This window comes from Tenrec ecaudatus, chromosome 8, assembly GCF_050624435.1.
Source record: "Tenrec ecaudatus isolate mTenEca1 chromosome 8, mTenEca1.hap1, whole genome shotgun sequence".
NCBI lineage: Eukaryota > Metazoa > Chordata > Mammalia > Afrosoricida > Tenrecidae > Tenrec > Tenrec ecaudatus.
This window is the reverse complement of record NC_134537.1, coordinates 49,403,332-49,422,849: the sequence shown is the minus strand read 5'-3', so window position 1 is coordinate 49,422,849 and position 19,518 is coordinate 49,403,332. Positions and strand designations below refer to the sequence as shown.

The following is a 19,518-nucleotide window of genomic DNA, read 5'->3' as shown; positions in this document are numbered from 1 at the left end:
CTCGGACTCTAACGGGGCAGTTCTACTCCATTATATAGGACAGATACGGGTCAGGATCAACTCTACAGCACACAACAACGTCAACATCTGTTTCTAAAAGATTTCGAAATTTTGAAATATTTTGAAATAATTTGAAAGTTGGATGAGCGGGGAACAACAAATATAGAAAGAAGAACAGATGTATGGAAATCCCATATATTTGTCGAATTGCACAGTGGAGTGATGATAGCAGTGGATGGAAATATCTCTTAGATGGCCCCTGCGAGTGATGACACAGTTCACTTTGAAGGTGATATGACCATGAGGGGGAAGGGGGGGTGGCAGGGTGGGGGGGTGTCTCTAAGATAGATGTGGTTGTGACTGAATAACTCCCCTGGATGTGACTGAATGCTTGAACTCTTCAATTGTATGATATGTGACTTATGTGCCAATAAACTGCTGGAAAATATAAAGCTACTACTTTAAAAAAGAGAGATATTAAGTATAACAACAACTAATTACGATCTCAAAACAATCGGGTACTAGCTCTACTCTCATGGTGTTGCTAAGTGCTAGAGCTGACTCACTGTCAGAGGCTGTGCGGTTACTCTGACCTTGGCAGTGTTTCTGTGCATTGTCAGTGTAGGGTGGTGACGGTGAATTTATTTCTTTCTTCTACTCCCCTCCTGTGAGGAGTCCATGCTCAGTCCTTTAATGCAATAAATGCACATGCAAAGCACAGGGTAAACGGGGGCTCTGACAGGCACGGAGGACCTATGCATATCAGAACTGTGATGGGCAGCTTTCGTATTAGAGGTCACAATCCTCTTGCACAGCATTATTGACTCTGATTGACAAGTGAGGAGCTTAAAGTATTGAAGCAAGAAATTTGCCCATAATGACTAAAGTGAAAATTACATTACTGTAATTCTGATTTGGAAAATTCATGGAGCAAAGACTTACTGGTATCTGGTGCGTTCCTATCTTTCAAATATATTAATATATATTATATTTAAATAAAGTATATTTTACATAATGTATATCACATATAAGCATACTAATCACTTCTAATACCATGCTAAGGATGGTGACAGTCTAGGCAGTGTTTAGTTTCCTATGGGTCAGAACAGACTCAAAGGCACCTAAAAACAACAACATGGTTCTACAACCTTGACATATAAATTCAATGATTATGAGCTTAGGAGGTGAAACCAGAGATCTATATTGGATCCAGGCTCTAGTCCTTGCGAACTATGTAAATCAAGCAAGCTGTGTATTACTGTAATTCTAATTTTCCACAGAAGCATGCTAATAACTACGACCACCTCAAAGAATCACTGCAATGTCTAAATGGAGGAAACTTTGGCTGTTCAAAAAAAAGTATCAAACACTTATTCATTATTTGATGAAAAAAACACAGTGAAATCTATTTCAAGGGATCAATGTTTCTTTCCATTTGCCCAGACAAAATGCCTCACTTTGATCTAGCAGCAAAAAGAATCCCTCTCAGAATGCATTGCTTTGATGGAAAGGAAGAAAGATGTGAAACATTAGCCAGAAAGAAAATAACCAAACACGGTGAAAAGAGGAAGATTTGCATTCGAAAACACTGGGTGTGTGTCAATTGATTGCACCAGCTCTGAAGGCACTGGGGCCTCTGTGAGACAAATTTCACTCCAAGGCAGCTAACAACATAAGGCGCCAGACTTTGCCACAGGCAATGGGACAGTGATGGCTGTCTATTAATTGCAGAGGAAAACCTGTCAAATGCAGTTATAACTTACAAAATAAGGAGGAGGGTCTGGGTTTGTTTCTTCTGAATATGAACTTGGAAAACTCCTCATCAGTGGCTCCAATATTAAGAGGGGAGTGTTAAGTTCATGTCTTTTTATCTGCGATATAGTCAGATAATATGCCCTGCGCACAGTGGTTATCTGTTGGGCTGCGGACTGCAAGGTCAGCAGTTCGAAACCACCAGGCGCTATACTCCAGTTAAAAGACAGGGCTCTAGATTCCAGTAAAGAGTTACATTCCTGGAAACACACACGGACCGCTCTACCTTGGTCTATGAAGTCTCTATGAGTCAGCATCAACTCAACACAGTGAGTTTAGTTTTTGTTTTACCATAATTCCTTATTATAATTCTGAACTCAATGCCCGTGGCTATGATCACATGTTGGAGGCTGTTCTCTGCTACAGGATAAGGGTGAGATGTGTCCTTAAACTCTACAGAAGGGTGTGACTTAAATCATCATGTTTTCTTTTCCTCGGTGGGGTAACTTACTAAAGACAAGAAATGTTTGGGTTAACCTTTATCAAAGCTGTTCCTCTGTACATAACAACCATCTCAGACACAGGGAATGTGCAAGACCGTCTGAAGGGCACATTACAGACCTCTGTCTCAAGCGGTGGCGGCTGAAATCAGAGGCACCAGAGACTGCGCCACCGAGACGGTGGGGCACAAACAGAGGAACGGTGCCAGGAGACAGCAGCCCGTGGAGGGAGAGGCCCAGGGAGAGCATAAGAATCAGAGGAGACTTGGCTACTGGCTGAGGAGAGGTGATACTGGGAACCAATGACTGTCCACGCTTCCTCCTGATCCCAACTGTGGTCACTGGTCAACTTCCTTAGCAACACCCTCCGCAATTCCAAGTACCGTCTGTTGGTGAGTTCTAGATGGCCGTCACAATGAGTTATCAGACCCCGCACAGAACCAGAGCCCCTCAGGGAGATGGTGGGTGTCACAGTGGGCAGAGAAGGATGCTGCCGAAGCATGTCTGACTCCTGCCTATTGGAAATAGGGAAGTCAGGGGAGGGCAGCTATGCCTCCATGGTGCGTACTGCCTTATCCTATCAGCAGTCTCAGTAGTGAGAGGGCCTGCCTCTCCTATTACCAATTTGGGTACTGAATGGGTTTCTGATTCGCCCTGTCTAGGTTATATGTATATGCCAGTGCAGTCTTAATGGATTAACTAGGAGATAGGGCATTTATTTTAAGCTTAAACGTCTTCCAGCCAACTTTAACCCTTAACTAACTATTGAGGTGAAAAGTAATCTTAGGCCAAGTTTCCAAACTAGTAGACAGAAGCTAAAGAGGAGTGAAAAATTTTGGGAGGTCAAAACGCAACAAATTTCTATCAAAATCCATATTCCAAATTTCTGACTTTCCTTTGAATTCAAGGAAACCCCAGGTTACAATTTGCAAATGCTAATCGAAGAGGGGAAAATGTCTGGAACTGAGTGATGACTGTCTCCTTCCGAGGAGACTTCTGTTTTAGCTGAATTCCAACTATCATGGTCTACTAACACCCTACAGGCATTTCTGCTTTCTGCTGGCTCCTGTCGGCATTTATGTATTTTTCTTCATTAAGATAAGTGCTCGTAATACATTATATAAAATGCCAGTACAGAAACATGAACATGCGAGAGACGCTTTAGGGTGATCAGAATCACAGGGATAATGTACGGAGAACCACACTAAAAGGCTTGTACATGCTACTTTACTACATTCTAACAAAGTAAAACCCAGTGAAATCAGCATTATTGATCATTATCCCCATTTCAGAGAAATAAACAGTTACTGGAACACCATCCTTTCCTGTGCCATGCTCACAATCACTGTGACATCTGAGCCCCTGCTGAGATGATTTCTCCACTGAGAAGAGGTGATGCTATCCAAACGAAACAGTTGTTTGAAAACACACTCAAACACCTCGCACAGTGCTGATAAAATATGAGCGACATAAGACTAATGTAAGATAGCGCAACCAGAGCTAACATAATTTTCAACAAAATAAGGATAAATTCATGAATCACACAATTACTAACCAAAGTAAATCACAATACATTCATGTCATTATCAGTATTCTGAAAATAACATCACAAGAAACTGCATACTGTAATTGCATCATCCCTTGATTTTTTTTTTTCTGGCCAGAATATGAGATTGGGTCTCTCATACATTTGATATAATGCTTTGTTATTTACTTTTCTATTATACTATCACAGAAAGACAAATTTTGAAAACTTGTCTTCTTGTCTTTTACAAGAGAAAAAGACATCTAGAAAAAACAGTAAACTAAATCATTTTACATCCCAGAGAAAAAACTGGAAAACCTACTAGAAGATGAACAGAACATTTTAAAAGAGGAGAGAAATGCTTGAATTAGTAGAATTAGCATGATCTGTGATCATGTAGCAAAAAATCACACCCATTATGAGATGCTCAAAACACCAAACTCGCTACTGCAGAGTCAATGCTGACTCAGAGCAACGCCACTAGGAAGTTCTGAGATGCTGTTTACAGGAGTCAAAAGTCTATTCAGGCTTTCTCCCAAGGAGCAGCTGGTGGTTTTGAACTGCTAACTATGTGGATCACAGCCCAAAGTGGAACCCCGCTCCATCACCTGGGCTCCTGCAGTATGAGAAACCGTTGGTAGCAATGGATTTTCTGTCCCTAGGCAGGATCGACATTGTGAAGTTGAAAACAAACAAGACCTGATTGACAGTTCCATGCACTTGTACCTCAAAGGTTCTATCTCTATATGCCCAAACTTATTAATCTTACAGCCCCATTTTCAGAAAAAAAAGAAATTACTCACTGCTCCCTTGGCAGCTCATAATCTTGGATAAAGAATGCTATTATTGTCAAGTGCCTTCGAACCAGCTCCAACTCAGTGATATAGAGATGTAGAATGTACAGAAGGAAACACAGCCCTCCCAACTGTTCTTAGGTTAGCGGCCATTCTTACAGACTTTGTGCCCATCCATTTTGTCTTAGGCCGTCCTAGTTTTTGCCACCCCTCTATTTTAGCAAGCATGGTAAACTTCCCAGGGTCTGGCCTCTCCTTACACATTCAGAGTACTTGAGAGGAAGTCTTGCCTCTAAGGAGTCTCCTGGCTGTATTTTTTCCAAGACATATTTGTTTGTTCTTTTGACTTTCAATAGTTCTTTGGCAACACCATGATTCAAATGTATGGATTCTTCTTCAGGCTTTCTTGTCCAACTTCCACATACATATGAGGCCATTTGAAAATACCACTGCACCGTGGGATGAATCAGGCCCCCATTACTCCTCAAAGTAACATCCTTGCTTTCCAACATTTTGCAGACATTGTGTACAGCATATTAACCCAATGCAATAAATCCTTTGAACTCCCGACTTCTGCTTCCGTGAGCATTGATTGTGAATCCAAGCAAGATAAAATCCCTGGTAACATCAATCTTTTCTCCATTAGACATGAATACCTATCAATCCCGATATAAGGATTTTTAGTTTCCTTTATACAGAGTTGTAATTCTTACTGAAAGTTTTAAACTTTGATCTCCATCTGCAAGTATTTAAAGTCTTGCTCACTGTCAGCAAATTAGGTTGTGTCTTATTCATATACAGGTTGTTAATAATGCTTCCTCGGATCCTAATGCCAAATTCTTTTTCATATAATAAAGCTTCAATGAGGATTTTCTAAGAATACAGTTTGTAAAGTATGGTGAGAAGATACAACACTGACGGACCCATTTCTTGATTTTAACCCACGCAGTATTCCATTTTTGTTCTGTCTCTTAATCAATATTCATGTTCTGCATGAGCATAATTACATGTTCTGGGACTGTCATTCTTCTCAAGGCTAGCTGGTGTTTGTTAGGATCCGCACACTTGAATGCCTTTGCAGGACCAATAAAATATTTTTCTGCTTATTCTCTGCTTTCAACCAAAATCTGTTACGTTGGCAGTGCTATCCCTTATTTCATGACTCCCTCTGGATCTAGCCTAAACCTCTAGGCGCTAGCAATGTACGGCTTCAATTGATGGCTGCTTGATCTTTAGTAAAATTTACTTACATTTTATCACAATGTGCTGGAATGTAACTTCTGCATTCTTTTAAGTCACCTTTCTTTGGAATGGATACAAACGTGGGTTCATTCTAGGCATTTGGACAAGTAAATGTCTCCCTATGTTCCTGGCATTGAGGAGTACGTTTTTCGGTGCTTTACCAACTTGCTGTAACATTTCAATTGCCATGTCATCTATTCCTGGAGCCCTGAAATCGGCTAATGCTTTCAGTGTAGCTTGGACGTCTTCCTTCAGTAATGTCGGTTCTTGCTCCCATGCTACCTCTTGAAATGGTGATAACTCGGCGTATATTTCCATCTTCTTTTGATGATTCCTGCATCGTTCAAAAATTTGCTCACATAATCTTTCCATATTGCAACTTGAGGCTTAAACAATTTCCTTGTTTTTTTCTGTTTAAAATATACGGATCATGTTCTTCCTTTTGGCATATTTTATTATAATATGATTTTGTCTTTTTGTGCTCTCTTTGAAGACTTGGTCTTCTGCTCTTTGCCTTAGATACTTTACAATGAGGAGCACGTGTCAGAGCCACTTCGGACATCCACTTCCATTTTTCTCTTCCCCGTCGTTGTAATGACTTTTCTTGCTTCATGTTCTATGTTCTTGACGGCACTCCACAGCTCACGAGGCCTTCTGCCATTGTGTTTAAGGCATCTAAACGATTTATGAGGTATTTTTAAAATTTAAGTGGGGTACACTCAGGTCATAGGCTGACTCTCATGAACTTTTACATTTTTTCTTTCAGTCTGAGGTTAAAAAATGCATATGAATAACTGATGGTCTGTTCCACAATTGGCCTTTGGTTTCATTTTAACTGCTGATAATGAGCTTTTCTATCCTCTCTTCTCATCAAACCAAACCAAACCTCACCTAAGTCACTGCCATCTAGTCAATTCTGACTCATATTGAGACTATTGGACACGGTACAACTACTCCTACAGGATTAGAAAGCCAAGTCTTCTCTAGTGCGGTTGGCTGGTGGTGTTGACTGTTGACCCGTGATAACTAACTCATAAAGACTATGCCACCAGGCTCTTTCTCTTTCCATATTCAGGGTGTCTTCTGAGTGAGAAGCTCATCTTCTGGTACCATAGTTGAAAACATCTTGCTGTCAAACTTTACATTGGGTTCTCAATGCTATCTGTAAGATGTTCAATATGTCCAAAGCATGCCATCCTAGCTTCTAAGGACCACTCTGGATTTACTCCTTCCAAGACACACTGGTTTCTCTCTTTACCAGTCAGTAGTATTTTCAACATTCTCCACCATCACAATTCAAATTCATCTATTCTTCTTCAGTCTTCCTTATGCAATATCCAACTTTCACAGTCATTTGAGGCAATAGAAAGCACCATAGCTTAAGCCAGGCTTGCTTTAGTCCTCGATGTAATAGCCTTGCTTTTCAACACTCTGTGGAGCTCGTCTGTGGGAGATCTACCCAATGTAATGAGGTTTTGACCTCTTGACTGCTACTTCCATGAACATTGATGGTGGATCCAAGTAAGACAACGTCGTTGAAACTTCAGCCATTCTTCATTTACCATGATATTAACTATTAGGCTAGTGGTGAGGGTTTGGGTTTATTTTTAGCATCAGCTTATAATCCATACTGATGGTTGTAATCCTTGATCTTTATCATCAAATGTTTCAAGTCCTCTTCACTTTCAGAAAATAAGGTTGTGTCATCGGCATATTGCAGGTTGTTAATGAGCCTTCCTCTTAACCTGATGCCATCTTGATATAACAGAGCTTCTCTGGTTATTTAAGCAGCATGAGGATTGAACAAATCTGGTGAGTAGCTACAACTCTGATACTAACTTTCCCCAATTTTAAACCACACAGTATTTATGCCCTTGTTCTGTACTCACAACTGCCTCTTGCTCCAGATACAAGTTACGTAAGAGCACCATGAAGGGTTCTGCAACACCCACTCTTCTCAAGGTCATCCACAGTTAATCCACAGTCCTTAGAGGCTAAATCCTTGCAGAGTTAATAAAACATAAATAAACATATTTTTGGTATTCTCTACTGTGGTAGCTAAATAATCATTTGTCAATTTGAGAGGATTAAGAGTGAAGGGGTGGAGTCTAGCCAGTAATACAGGAAATAGCCAATTACGCCTCTGTGTGGACATGGCATTCTCCTGAGGATTCTGGGAACTCTTGTATTCTTCTCGGCTGACTCCCTGAGAGGGATTGCAGCTGACAAGACACATGGAACTACACTTCTGCCCTGAGCTGAAGGAACCTGCCTGTGCTGAGATGCTTACAACATCACTGGATTCACAACACTTTCCACCCACTGCTCTGTGGACTTTCTGAATTCGTCATCATTACATGTGTTTTGTGAGTCTGAAGAGGAACTTATACATTTGAATCAGACATATGGGCTAATATCAGACTTACTGGAAGTTTTCTCTATGTACAATTATTCTTTATATAAAGTTCTTTCTTATAAACATGTGTCTATGAAGTTGTTTCTCTAGTCTACCCAAACTAACACATATTCTTTGAGCAAGATTCATCTGTCATCAGCAATGATATCCCCTGTTCCATGTCCTCTTCTGCATCCAACCTGATCCTCTGGCAGCTCCCTTTCAATGTACCGTTGCAACCATTGTCAGATGACCTTCAGCAAAAGTTTATTTGTATGAAATGTTAATAATATTGTTGTACAGTTTGAGCTTTGTGTTGGTTCACCTTTCCTTGGAATGAGCATGAACACAGATCTCTTCAATGTATCTACCATATTGTGATTTCCTATTCACTACAGATCACTTAGGCAAAAGCAGTTTTTTCTTGAGGGTGAGAATTCACCAAAGATGTAATTTGCCTAAGTTTACGAAGGGATTAAAGACACTATGTTCATAATTTCCTGGATACTGATATATTTTAGCATTCCTATTTCCTAAAGAACCAAGGGAAGAAAAAATTAAATTGATTAAATATCATGGAATTCAACATCCCTGAAGGCTGAGTAAGAGGTTTCATGTGAAAAGATCATGCTAAATTCCTTCTTCCTTTATTATTGTGTATACCTTTAAAGAAATGTTGACCTATTTGCTCAGTTGACCTTGGCAATGCAGCTAGGGAGAGTTAGCAAAACTCTGCATAGGAACGTCAGCAATAAAGGGAACAGAAGTTAGTAGGTCACTGACAACAGATATGACCAACGAGAGCACAGATTTTAACTGGGGCTCAGGAACAGAAAATATGATGCATCCCTTAACCAAAATAGCAGCCAGTACCACTTGCCCGAGGCGCTAACATTTCAAGAGTTGTTCTATTGTCAGGGGGAAATAACAACTCAAGTCCTCTGGTACCTCCAGCTAATGACTCATTTTTTAAATGTTCAGTGTAGGCCATTTCCACTTTTTGAAACAGGTTTTCAAATGTCTATGTGCATTTTAAATTCTGCTGCCTCGGTAAAATTAGGTAAAGCTGATCTAGTAACCTTATCAACTCCCTCCAACCAAAGGCACCTTAGCCATAGAGAAGTTAGAAATAGCTCTGAGTAATTAACTGTTGCCGTAATACTGTGTGCACATTTCCTACTTTCTGCATCATATGCCTTTTCTTAAAAGAATCTATTTTTATCTATGCACACAGATATGTACAAGAGAGACAAATAGATGGATAGATTTTTATTTTTTATTTTATTATTACTATTTTTGTGTATAAGAGAGAGCTTTATATCAGGAAATAATTATACATCAAGAAAAATTTCTAGACCAATTCAGATCAAGTCTATACGCCTAATACTACTCCACAAGTCTCTCTTCAGACTCACATAGTCACATGCAATGAAAAAATACAGCAAGATCACAGGGCAGTGAGAGAAAATTCTTGTGAATCCAGTGATGGTGGATGCATCTCCAGCACTCCTGCAAGTCTTCATGTGGTTTCATGAGGAAGGTAAGGGCAGAAACAGGCCGGCCTTCAGTGAGCCATTGTCTCAGTCCCATCTTCAAAGGAGGTCATGAGCTATGACTGGAGCCACAGGCTAACCTCCACTCATATCTTCTTCTTCTCCTTTGTCTTATATCATTTTATTGGGGGCTCATACAACTGTTATCACGATCCATCCATCCATCCATGTGTCAAGCACATTTGTACATCTGTTGCCATCATTATTCTCAAAGTATTTTCTTTGAATTTGAGCCCTTGGTATGAGCTCCTAATTGTTCCCTTCTCTCCCCAGTCTCCCCCCTATGAACCCTTGATAATTTATAAATTATTAATATTTTGTCATGATGTCTCCCTTCGCCCACTTTTCTGTTGTCCTTCCCAAAGGACGGGTTTATATGCAGATCCCTGTGATTAGTTCCTCTTTTCTACCCCACTCTCCCCTCCCCTCCTGGTAACACTACTTTTATTATTGGTCCTGAGGCATTTTTCTGACCTGGATTTACTGTGTTTCCAGTTCTTTGCTGTACTAGTGCATATCCTCTGGGCTAGCCAGATTTTTAAGGTAGAATTGGGATCATGATAGTGGGGTGGAGGAAGCATTAAAGAACTAGAAGAAAGTTACATTTTTCATCGGTGCTATACTTCACCCTGACTGGCCCGTCTTCTCCCTGCGACCCTTCTGTAAGGGGATGTTCAGTTGCCTACAGATGGGCTTTGGGTCTCCACTCCACACTCTCCCTCATTCACAATGATAGGATTTTTTTGTTATTTAATGCCTGATACCGGATCCAATAGACGCCTCATGATCACACAGGCTGGTGTGCTCCTTCCATGTGGATTTTTTTTGCTTCTCAGCTAGATGGCTGCTTGCTTACCTTCAAGCCTTTAAGACTCCAGATGTTATATATTTTGATAACTGGGCTCAGCTTTCTTCGTCACATTTGCTTATGTGCCCATTTGTCTTCAGTGATCATGTTGGGAAGGTGAACATCATGGAATGCCAGTGTAATAGAACAAAGTGTTCTTGTGCTGAGGGAGTACTTGAGTAGAGGCCAAATGTCCATCTGATAACGTAATGTAATATTAAACCTATAAATATATGCACATAGATCTATTTTCCCACTGTCATATATAAATATATTTACATATGTGCATGTCTATATTTAGACTTTTATAAATGCCCTTTGCCTCCTAGTTCTTTCCTCTATTTCTGTTTACTTTCTTCTTGTCCAACTGTCATGCTCAGCCTTCATTTGGGTTTCAGTAATTCCTCTCGGTTACCTTGCCCTTGATCACGCCCTAACAGGCCTCCTACAACCTCCTCTCCAGATTTTGGATCACTTGTTGTTCCCTTGTCCCTGGGTTTAACACTCACTTTCTATTTAGTCCAAGTTTAAAACTCTTTCCTTAACCTTCTTATCAGCAATGTCCAGTTTCAAATATTTTCAATGGTGCCATTTACTGATCTCAAATGATTTAGTATAATCGATTATGAGGGCAGCATTGTGAGGGGGGTTTAAAATTATATTTAGAATATAGAATGTGTATTCACCATCATCTTATGTTTCATATGTGTTCGATATTTCTGCTTAAGTAAACAGTTATTTCATGATTAGCTACATTATTGGAGGTTTCACTGCACCCAGGTGGTTTTCAGAAGACATACCAGGTAATCTGCTTATGAAAGATCACTGTCTGTGAACACTATGGAACAGTTCAATATGCCTATCTGGGGCCACCATGAGTCTTAACAGAATCAATGGAAACTAACAAAAATATGTGCATCTATTATTTGCTTTTTATATGAAAAATATACAAAATACCTAATCCCCCCACCCCTTTTAAATCTTCAAATGCTATCAAATACATGGATACTGTTTTAGTCTGGGTTGAGTAGAGAAACAAATCCAGAGATATGCATATGTGGGTAAGAAAGAGTTCATATAAAAGAACAATTGCTTATTGAGAAAACATCCCAGCCCAGTACAGATCAAGACCATAAGTCTGATATTAGCTCATATATATGATACCAATCTATAATTCCTCTTCAGACTCTTGCAACACATGCAATGACACCAAATGCAGGAAGATCACAGGTGATTGGGTAGAAAGCCTGGTAGATCCAATGGCAGTGGAAACATCTCAATGTTGGAAGGGATCTCCATGTGGCTCCTCCAGTTCCAGGGCACTACAGTAACTCCATGTATCTTATAAGCAGGAAGACAAAGTAGAAAGTCTGGTGTATCTGGCCTCCACTGAGCTCTTTATCTCCATGGCACCACCAAATGAGGTCATCAAGCTGTGATTTGATTGAATGTCTAGAGTCCACCCACCCCTTCACAAGTTGATGCCAGATTATATAACTACCACAGACCAACTCTTGTCAACTTGACATATTCACACATCTCTACAGTCACATATAATTTTCAAGCAAAAAATAATAAAATCATATCTGTACCTAAGAGGAGAAGACTAAAATGCATGCAACTCAATATGTGCCAAAGCCTCATTTAAACATAATATTCTATAAGTAGACAAAACAAATTTATTCTATGCCTCACAATTTTATAATCCTTTCAACATATTCTCCTACCCAAGAAAGTATGTAAGCCAGGTACTTGATGCCTTTATCCTCCAAATTTACGGTATCCAATTTCTATACTGCTCACTTACATCAACCCAGTGCTCTTAGGAGACAGTCATATTCTTTGATGTGAAGAATTTCCATTCCAGTTGGAACCTTCTTAGTCTGCATCCATAAGGAAAGTCAATCAGGGAAGGCCATCCATAAAGTCAGCAACAAAATATACCAGTTCACAGGCTCAAATATCTTCTCTTCATCTGGTTGGGTTCTGGTCAACTCAATGTGGGCTGCTCCACTTAGCCTCACCAGGGTGCTCATTGGTTGCCTTGCCTTTAGACCATGGGCCCCATCACAAATTCTCAACAACTCTGGCCCACTTGGGCCAGGTCATGAGCTTCAAACCGGTCAACCCGCTCTCATCTGTTCCTCTAGTCCCTGTGAACCTGGCACATGGGTGCCAGTGGCCAGACTCAGCCCATCTCTTTGTTGTTTCATTTCTCCCATTTTCACTCAACAAGTGCATCAAGGTGGTCACCTAGCAAGCATTTCAGCCTGCTCACAGGCTCTCTTTAATGTTCAGACCTACAGAGGAGTTTCTTAATGGTTCCAGATTTTTCCAGCTTCTGACAAAAAACACTAGTCTAAAAGTCAAAAATCCAAAGAGCTCCTTTTTTTCTTTAATCTGTCAACAGCCCCCTAGGCAAGTGTCTTCACCTTTGAATATCCTGAGCACTCAAATCACTGGGTGGGGTTTATCTTTTCAGCATCTTCTTTGCAGGAGTGTCCTAACCCATTTGAAGATTAAAATTTTAATGGCTGAAGGCAAGGCTTACAATTCTTTGTTTTCATAATTCCCAGTAATCATTTATATCAATCATTATATCAAAATAATAAATAGAAGTGATCAGTATAAACAAAGTAGAACCAGATCTTAAATGCAATTCTTAAAATAGTTAAGTTCAATCCTTATCTAATTTATCTTAATCCTTGTTTAAATTATTCCACTGATACAAAATATGGCCTTAGGCCTTTGACTGAAAGCCAGGCCAAGTCTTTGTGTCAGACTTTTTGACCTTCTGTCAGCAATTTTCACCAAGCAGCATGGTCTCTGAGAAACTGAAAGGGAAATTTTTGTCCCCTGAGCTCAAAAAATATATCAATCATATTTATTTAAGCCATATCACACAGGATTAACTGAAATCAACAATCAAACAAAATATTCAAACTTTAACTTCTTATATTCTTTCCATTAAACAACCTACTAAACTGCATTTACTTGTATCTGACCTCTGGCTACCCAAAGAAGAACAACGACCATGAAGCAGAGGTCAAACAAACATCCGCTCCCCAGCTTCACAACTTGTTTCTCTAGTACCCCACTCCCAAGGTGCTAGGCTGGGTTGACTAGATAAACAAATCCAGAGATGCTTTTATGTGGGTAAGAAAGAACTGTATATAAAAGAGCAATTGCATACTGAGAAAACATCCCAGCCCAGTCAAGATCAAGTCTGAAGTCCAATATTAGCCTATATGTATGATACCAATCTATACATTCCTCTTCAGACTCATGCAACACATGCAATGACACTGAATGCAGGGAGATCATGGGCCACTGGGTGGAAAGTCTTGTGGATCCAGTGGCAGTAGAAATATCTCAACGCTGTCTCCTCCAGTTCCAGGGCTGTAGCATAGCTCCACATATCTTTTCAGCAGGAACATGAAGCAGAAAGTCTGTGTGCATCTGGCATTCAGGGAGCAATGTATCTTTATGGTGCCTCCAAATGAGGTCATTAACCTGTGACCTGATTGAAAAGCAACTTCACAAGTTGACCCCAGATTATGTAACTACCACAGATACCAATATTGCTCTCATCTTAATAGCCCCTTCCATACCTCCATGTATTTTAATTCCATGCTGAAGTGTGTATAACCTCATGTACATTTCACATGAGTGAACATTAACCTTCCTTTCTTCCTTCTTTCCTTTTAGCAAACCCCCTTTCTTCTACTCTTGCATCCAAGGCAACAGTAGATCTACTCAGACAGCAAGCGTGATTCTGCTAAAATACCATGCTAAACATCTGCTAAAATATAAATCAGATCATATGAAGTTTTCAACTGGAGACTTTTTGTTTTATTACACCAACATCCCTTATGAATTAGCATCAATCTTTATCAGATTTCAATGAGCTCTGCCTCCAGTTCAATAGATATTACCTCATTCTATGTGAACATTTTGGTCTTAAAAATAGAACAGATGAAGAAGAAAGAAAACAAGAGGAGCAGGAGGGGGATTCAGAGGAAGGGAAAGAGGAGAATGGGAGGGGTAAAGGAAGCAGCAGCAGAACAATAAAAGGAAAATAATAAGATAATGAAGATGTAGAGAAAGAAGGTAGTCATGTCTTTGAAATAACCATTTACTCATCCTATCAATCTGGAGGTATCTTGTGTCTAGATTAAGTCCCCACAGTAGTTCAGTAATGACAGATACTTGGACTTTGCTATAAAGCTCTTTGCCAATTGACAAAGTAGGTACTCAGTAATGAAGTAGAAGAATGATGGTAGTAAAACAATATTTGAAACACCTGATACAATTATTCTACCACATGTCTGCGAATTCATTGAACTGTGATGGCTTGCATATTACTGTGATGCTGGCAGCTGTATCACTGGTATCTCAAAAATCAGCAGGGTAATTCAAGGTGAACTTATATAAGAACAGCTTCTAAACTAATAACAGAATACAGCAAACTAGCAAGTTGTCCACTTCTGAAGGATTAGTCATGGAGCACCTTAAGAATGGCAGTGGAACATTGTTCGATATGTTGCCAAAAGATGGAATAGGTTTTCTACTTTTGAGAGAGAAGTCATTGGAAAACTTAGGAATAGCAGCACAACACTGTCAGATATAATGCCATAAAATCAGGTTATCCATTTAGAGGACACTAAAAATACCACCAGGGAAGAATTTTCTTTTTCAATGTTGACCATAATGACCTGGGTGTAGTAAAGATCTAAGGAACTTCTTTTGCTGATGTGACACAAACATCCTCAAACTCAAGACATCCTTTAATAATGAGAATGTAGAATGCAAAAAAAAAATGTGGATCTAGGAAAATTTGAAGTTGCCAAAAAACCAAAACAGAACTCCTAAAGACTCATACCCTAGACATTAGTGAGCTGAAGTTGACTGGTATTAGCATTTTGAATCAGATATTTTATAGCTTACTATGGTTTAAAATAACAAATTACAGAGGAAATGTGACATGATCCTCATTAAAAATAACATTTTGAGTTTCATATTGAAGTACAGTGTTGTCTGTGACAAGATATCGATATGCTTACAGGGAAATCCACTCAATTCAACTATTATTCAAATTTATGTACCAACCACTAATGCTAGTAAGGAAGCAATAGAAGAATTCTCCTAATAGCTTCAGCTCAAAATTGTTCAAACTTGCAATCAAGATGCACTGATAATTATTGATTTAGATGCAAAAGTTAAAGAAGGAAAAAAAGGAAGGAACAGCAGGTAGAAAATATGTTGGACTGGACTGACTAGAGAAACAAACCCAGGGAAACATATATGTTTAAGAAAGAGCTTTATACCAAAGAATCATAGACTAAGAGAACATCCCAGCCCAGTTCAGAACAAGTCCATAAGTCAGATATTAGCCCCTAATCCAATACCAGCCCTCAAAGCCCCTCTTCAGACTCACAAAGCCACATGGAATTATGTACAATGCAGGAAGATCACAGGCCAGTGGGTGAAAAGTCTTACAGATCCAATGGCAGTGGATGAATCCCCATGGCTCTGGCTGCCATCACCGTGGCTAGAAGTGGTTTGTAAACAGGAAGGTGAAGCAGAGAAAGAGGAAGGAGGTTCCTAGAATTCTCATGAGAAGGCCAGGCCCAAAAGGAAGCATCATCAGTCTGTGACCTGATTGACAGGCTGGACTCTACCCTTATACTTCTTTATCAAGTTGACATGACATTATGTAACTACCACAAAAATGTAGTCTTCTTCACAGAAATTGTTAGAGATAACATGACAAAATTTTGCAAGACTAATGAGTTCTTCATTCCAAGTACCTTTTGTTAACAACATGAATGTGTATTGTAAACATGGACCATGCCAGATAGAATACCGTGAAATCAGATTGACTACATATTTGGGAAGAGATGATGAAGTTCAATATCAGTCGCCAAAATTAGTGAAACCTGGCTCATATGTAAGTTAAAGTCATGAGGTAGCATATGATCAAGAACCAATGGTACTGAAGAAAGAAGTCCATGCTGAACTTAAGGCATTAGTGAACAACAAAGCTCCAGGAATTGACAGAGTGCCATGTGCAACGTTCAACAAGCTGACAGAGAACTGGCAGAACACATCTTTCTAAGCCAAGAAATTTAGAAGACATTTACTGGGTCAACTGATTGGAAGAGATCCATTATTTTACCTGTTCCAAATATAGGTGATCTAACTATATGTATATATGTATATATGATTATATATGTGATTGTATATATTTTAATATATAAATTATATATAATTTATTATTATCAATAATCACACAAATAATTTATTATATCTATATATCACAAAAGAATATAACAACTAAATAGTCCACACAGTAGTACAGAGGGTTCAGATCAATTCACGTCCATGGAATAGTTAATATACTGGAAGCCCGTCAACTCATGAGGAATGTTGGACACATTCGAGCCACAGGCAGCAAACAGCAGAACAGGTCACCATAGTCTACAGCTCAGGAGCTTCGCAAAACAGGCCTGGATGGGATATTAAACTCAAGAAATACAAGCCAACAGGATCCACTAGCCTCAAGTCCAAGCGATATATACACCAGCAGCATGGAGAAGCAGGTCTCAAAGGAACCTCAAGTTCTACCAACATGATCCAATTGTTGGCTGTCTCACAAGTAGTGTAGCTCACAAGCTGAGGCAGAGAAATGGCTAAAGCAACTGCATGATGGGCCTGTCACCAGAGAGTGAGAGCGAGAGGGATGTGCCTTGCCAAGCCATTTATCTCTTTGCCCTCCAATCAAACTGCAAACTTATTAATCCCAAATGTGCCCTTTAGCCAGGTTTGCACAATAAACCTACCCATCACAATGAAAAAATTATAAAATAATACAAATTTGCAGATAACAGAATCTTGCTTGCTAAAAGTGAGGAAAACTGGAATCAGTTGTTGATGGTCAAGAACTGCAGCCTTCAGTATGAATTATACTTCAAAGTAAATTTTACCAGAATCCTCACAACCAGAGCAAAAGAAAGAATGGCAGATGAAGAAAACATCAACGTTATCAATGATTTCATTTTTACTGACTGGCTTCACAGGCATTGATCATAACAGCATTAGTCATGGATCAATGAAAGTATTGTCATGAACAAATTTGCTGCAAAAGACCTGTCTAATGTCATGAGAGTTCACGACATCAGTTAGAAGACAAAGGTGCATCTGTCTCAAGTCATATTATTTACAATCACCTCAGAAACATGTGAAAGTTGGACATTGAATAAGGAAGAATGGATAAAATTTTAAAACAGTTTTATTAGAACTTCATCCACATATCAAACAATTCAATAATTCATCCATATCCAGAAGAGTTGTGCAATCCTTACCACAATTGATTTACAACGTTTTTTCTCCATACGCTTTGTTTTCATGTAAATTTTTTTTCAAAAATATATACAACAAAACATTCAACCAAAAAAGATACCTTTGAAGGATGGTGCTGATGGCAATTACTGAATACACAAGTACATTTAGTGACCAGAAGAAGAAAGAAGCCGTCTCTTGGCAGAAGTACAGCTCACAGAGTTCATCTTATGTACACCGGACATGCTTTCAGGAGAAACCAGCCCCTGGAAAAGCACATCTTGACTGGTTGGAAAAGTGAGCTAAAGGAGGAAGCTATTCCAGGAGATGGCTTGACCCAGAGGCTGCAACAATAGGCTGAAACCTGGCACGAATGCTGACAATGGCAGTGAACTTGGCAGTGTTTCCTGCTAGCTGCGCAGAGGGTCCCTGTGACTTGGAACAATGACAACACGGTTTTTAAAATAAGAATAACATTTAAAAAAATTTTATAGAATTGGATTTGCTTTACAATTTTGAAGCTGGATCATTACTCCAGTACAACAAATAATTTCAAATTCTGAAATAAAATATGGGAGGTACTTAGTACTAAAGAGTTCATTCATTTTGGAATTTTAAAAATTTCTCCTGGATATCAATAAAACATTTTTATGTATATGTGCTACTGTAAATATAAATACATTTAAAAATCACAAATAATTCACTTCAACGAGTAAGAATATAATCAGCTATTCAACAAGTGTCAGCCTGATTTTACTTCCACACAAAAAGTCTGTTTATATACTGATATGTAGAATGCCTTTCCTCTCAGTGCCATTGAGCACTGCCCACTCATACTTATCCTTTTGGACCGGTGGACCTTCCCCCGTGGGTTTCTGAGACTGGAACTCGTTATAGGAGCTGAAAACCTAATGCTTCTCCGGCAGAGTGGTTTGTTCTTTAGAACTAGCTGCTGAATGTGCAGCTCCTAACCCAAAGTAAAAGCACTAGGGCTCTTAGGGTAGAACGCTTTAGGAACACGGAGCTCAAAGGTATCTATCTGTATTGCGTGGTCTTGCCGGTCTCACGTCATTTGGTCAGACATGGTGCAAAGAAAGGAAATTCTGGTAAATTTCAGGCTCTCTCCGTTCCTCTTACCTAATGGTAGCTTCAGAAACGTTGGTGCGTCCCTGAGATACTGAACAGTGATGGTAACTTCATCGCCAGCGTTTCTCATAAGATGCACCTGGCAATAAGACAAAATAATGCTTCTTCACCATCATGAATGACCAGGTGCACTCTTCAAAAGAAACATCATTCAATACTCCAAGTGTTTCTCAAGAGCATGGTTTTCATGATTACCTCTGAAGTACCGAGCGGTTCGTAATCTTAACTGAATAATAGCAGTGGGAGCATGTACGCCCAATGGTGCAGAACACCTTTACTTAAGCTCCATCTGTATACACTCCATCTGTATACACTCCATCTGCATACACTATTAGGACTGCGATGCTACTTAACGTCGAGACCAGGCTGTCTGCATACAGTTTGAATGTAGCATCAGAAAATAAAACCATGTGATAACTCAAT

General features: G+C 39.4%; 1 protein-coding gene across 1 annotated transcript in view; it reads right to left on the bottom strand.

Moving 5' to 3' along the window:
- Positions 1–19,518, bottom strand: part of SNTG2 (syntrophin gamma 2) — a 553,256-nt gene that overhangs the window by 274,832 nt on the left and 258,906 nt on the right. The window contains exon 7 of the mRNA XM_075555664.1: positions 19,087–19,174. Coding sequence (XP_075411779.1) covers positions 19,087–19,174 — 88 coding nt within the window. The remainder of the gene's footprint in view (positions 1–19,086; positions 19,175–19,518) is intronic.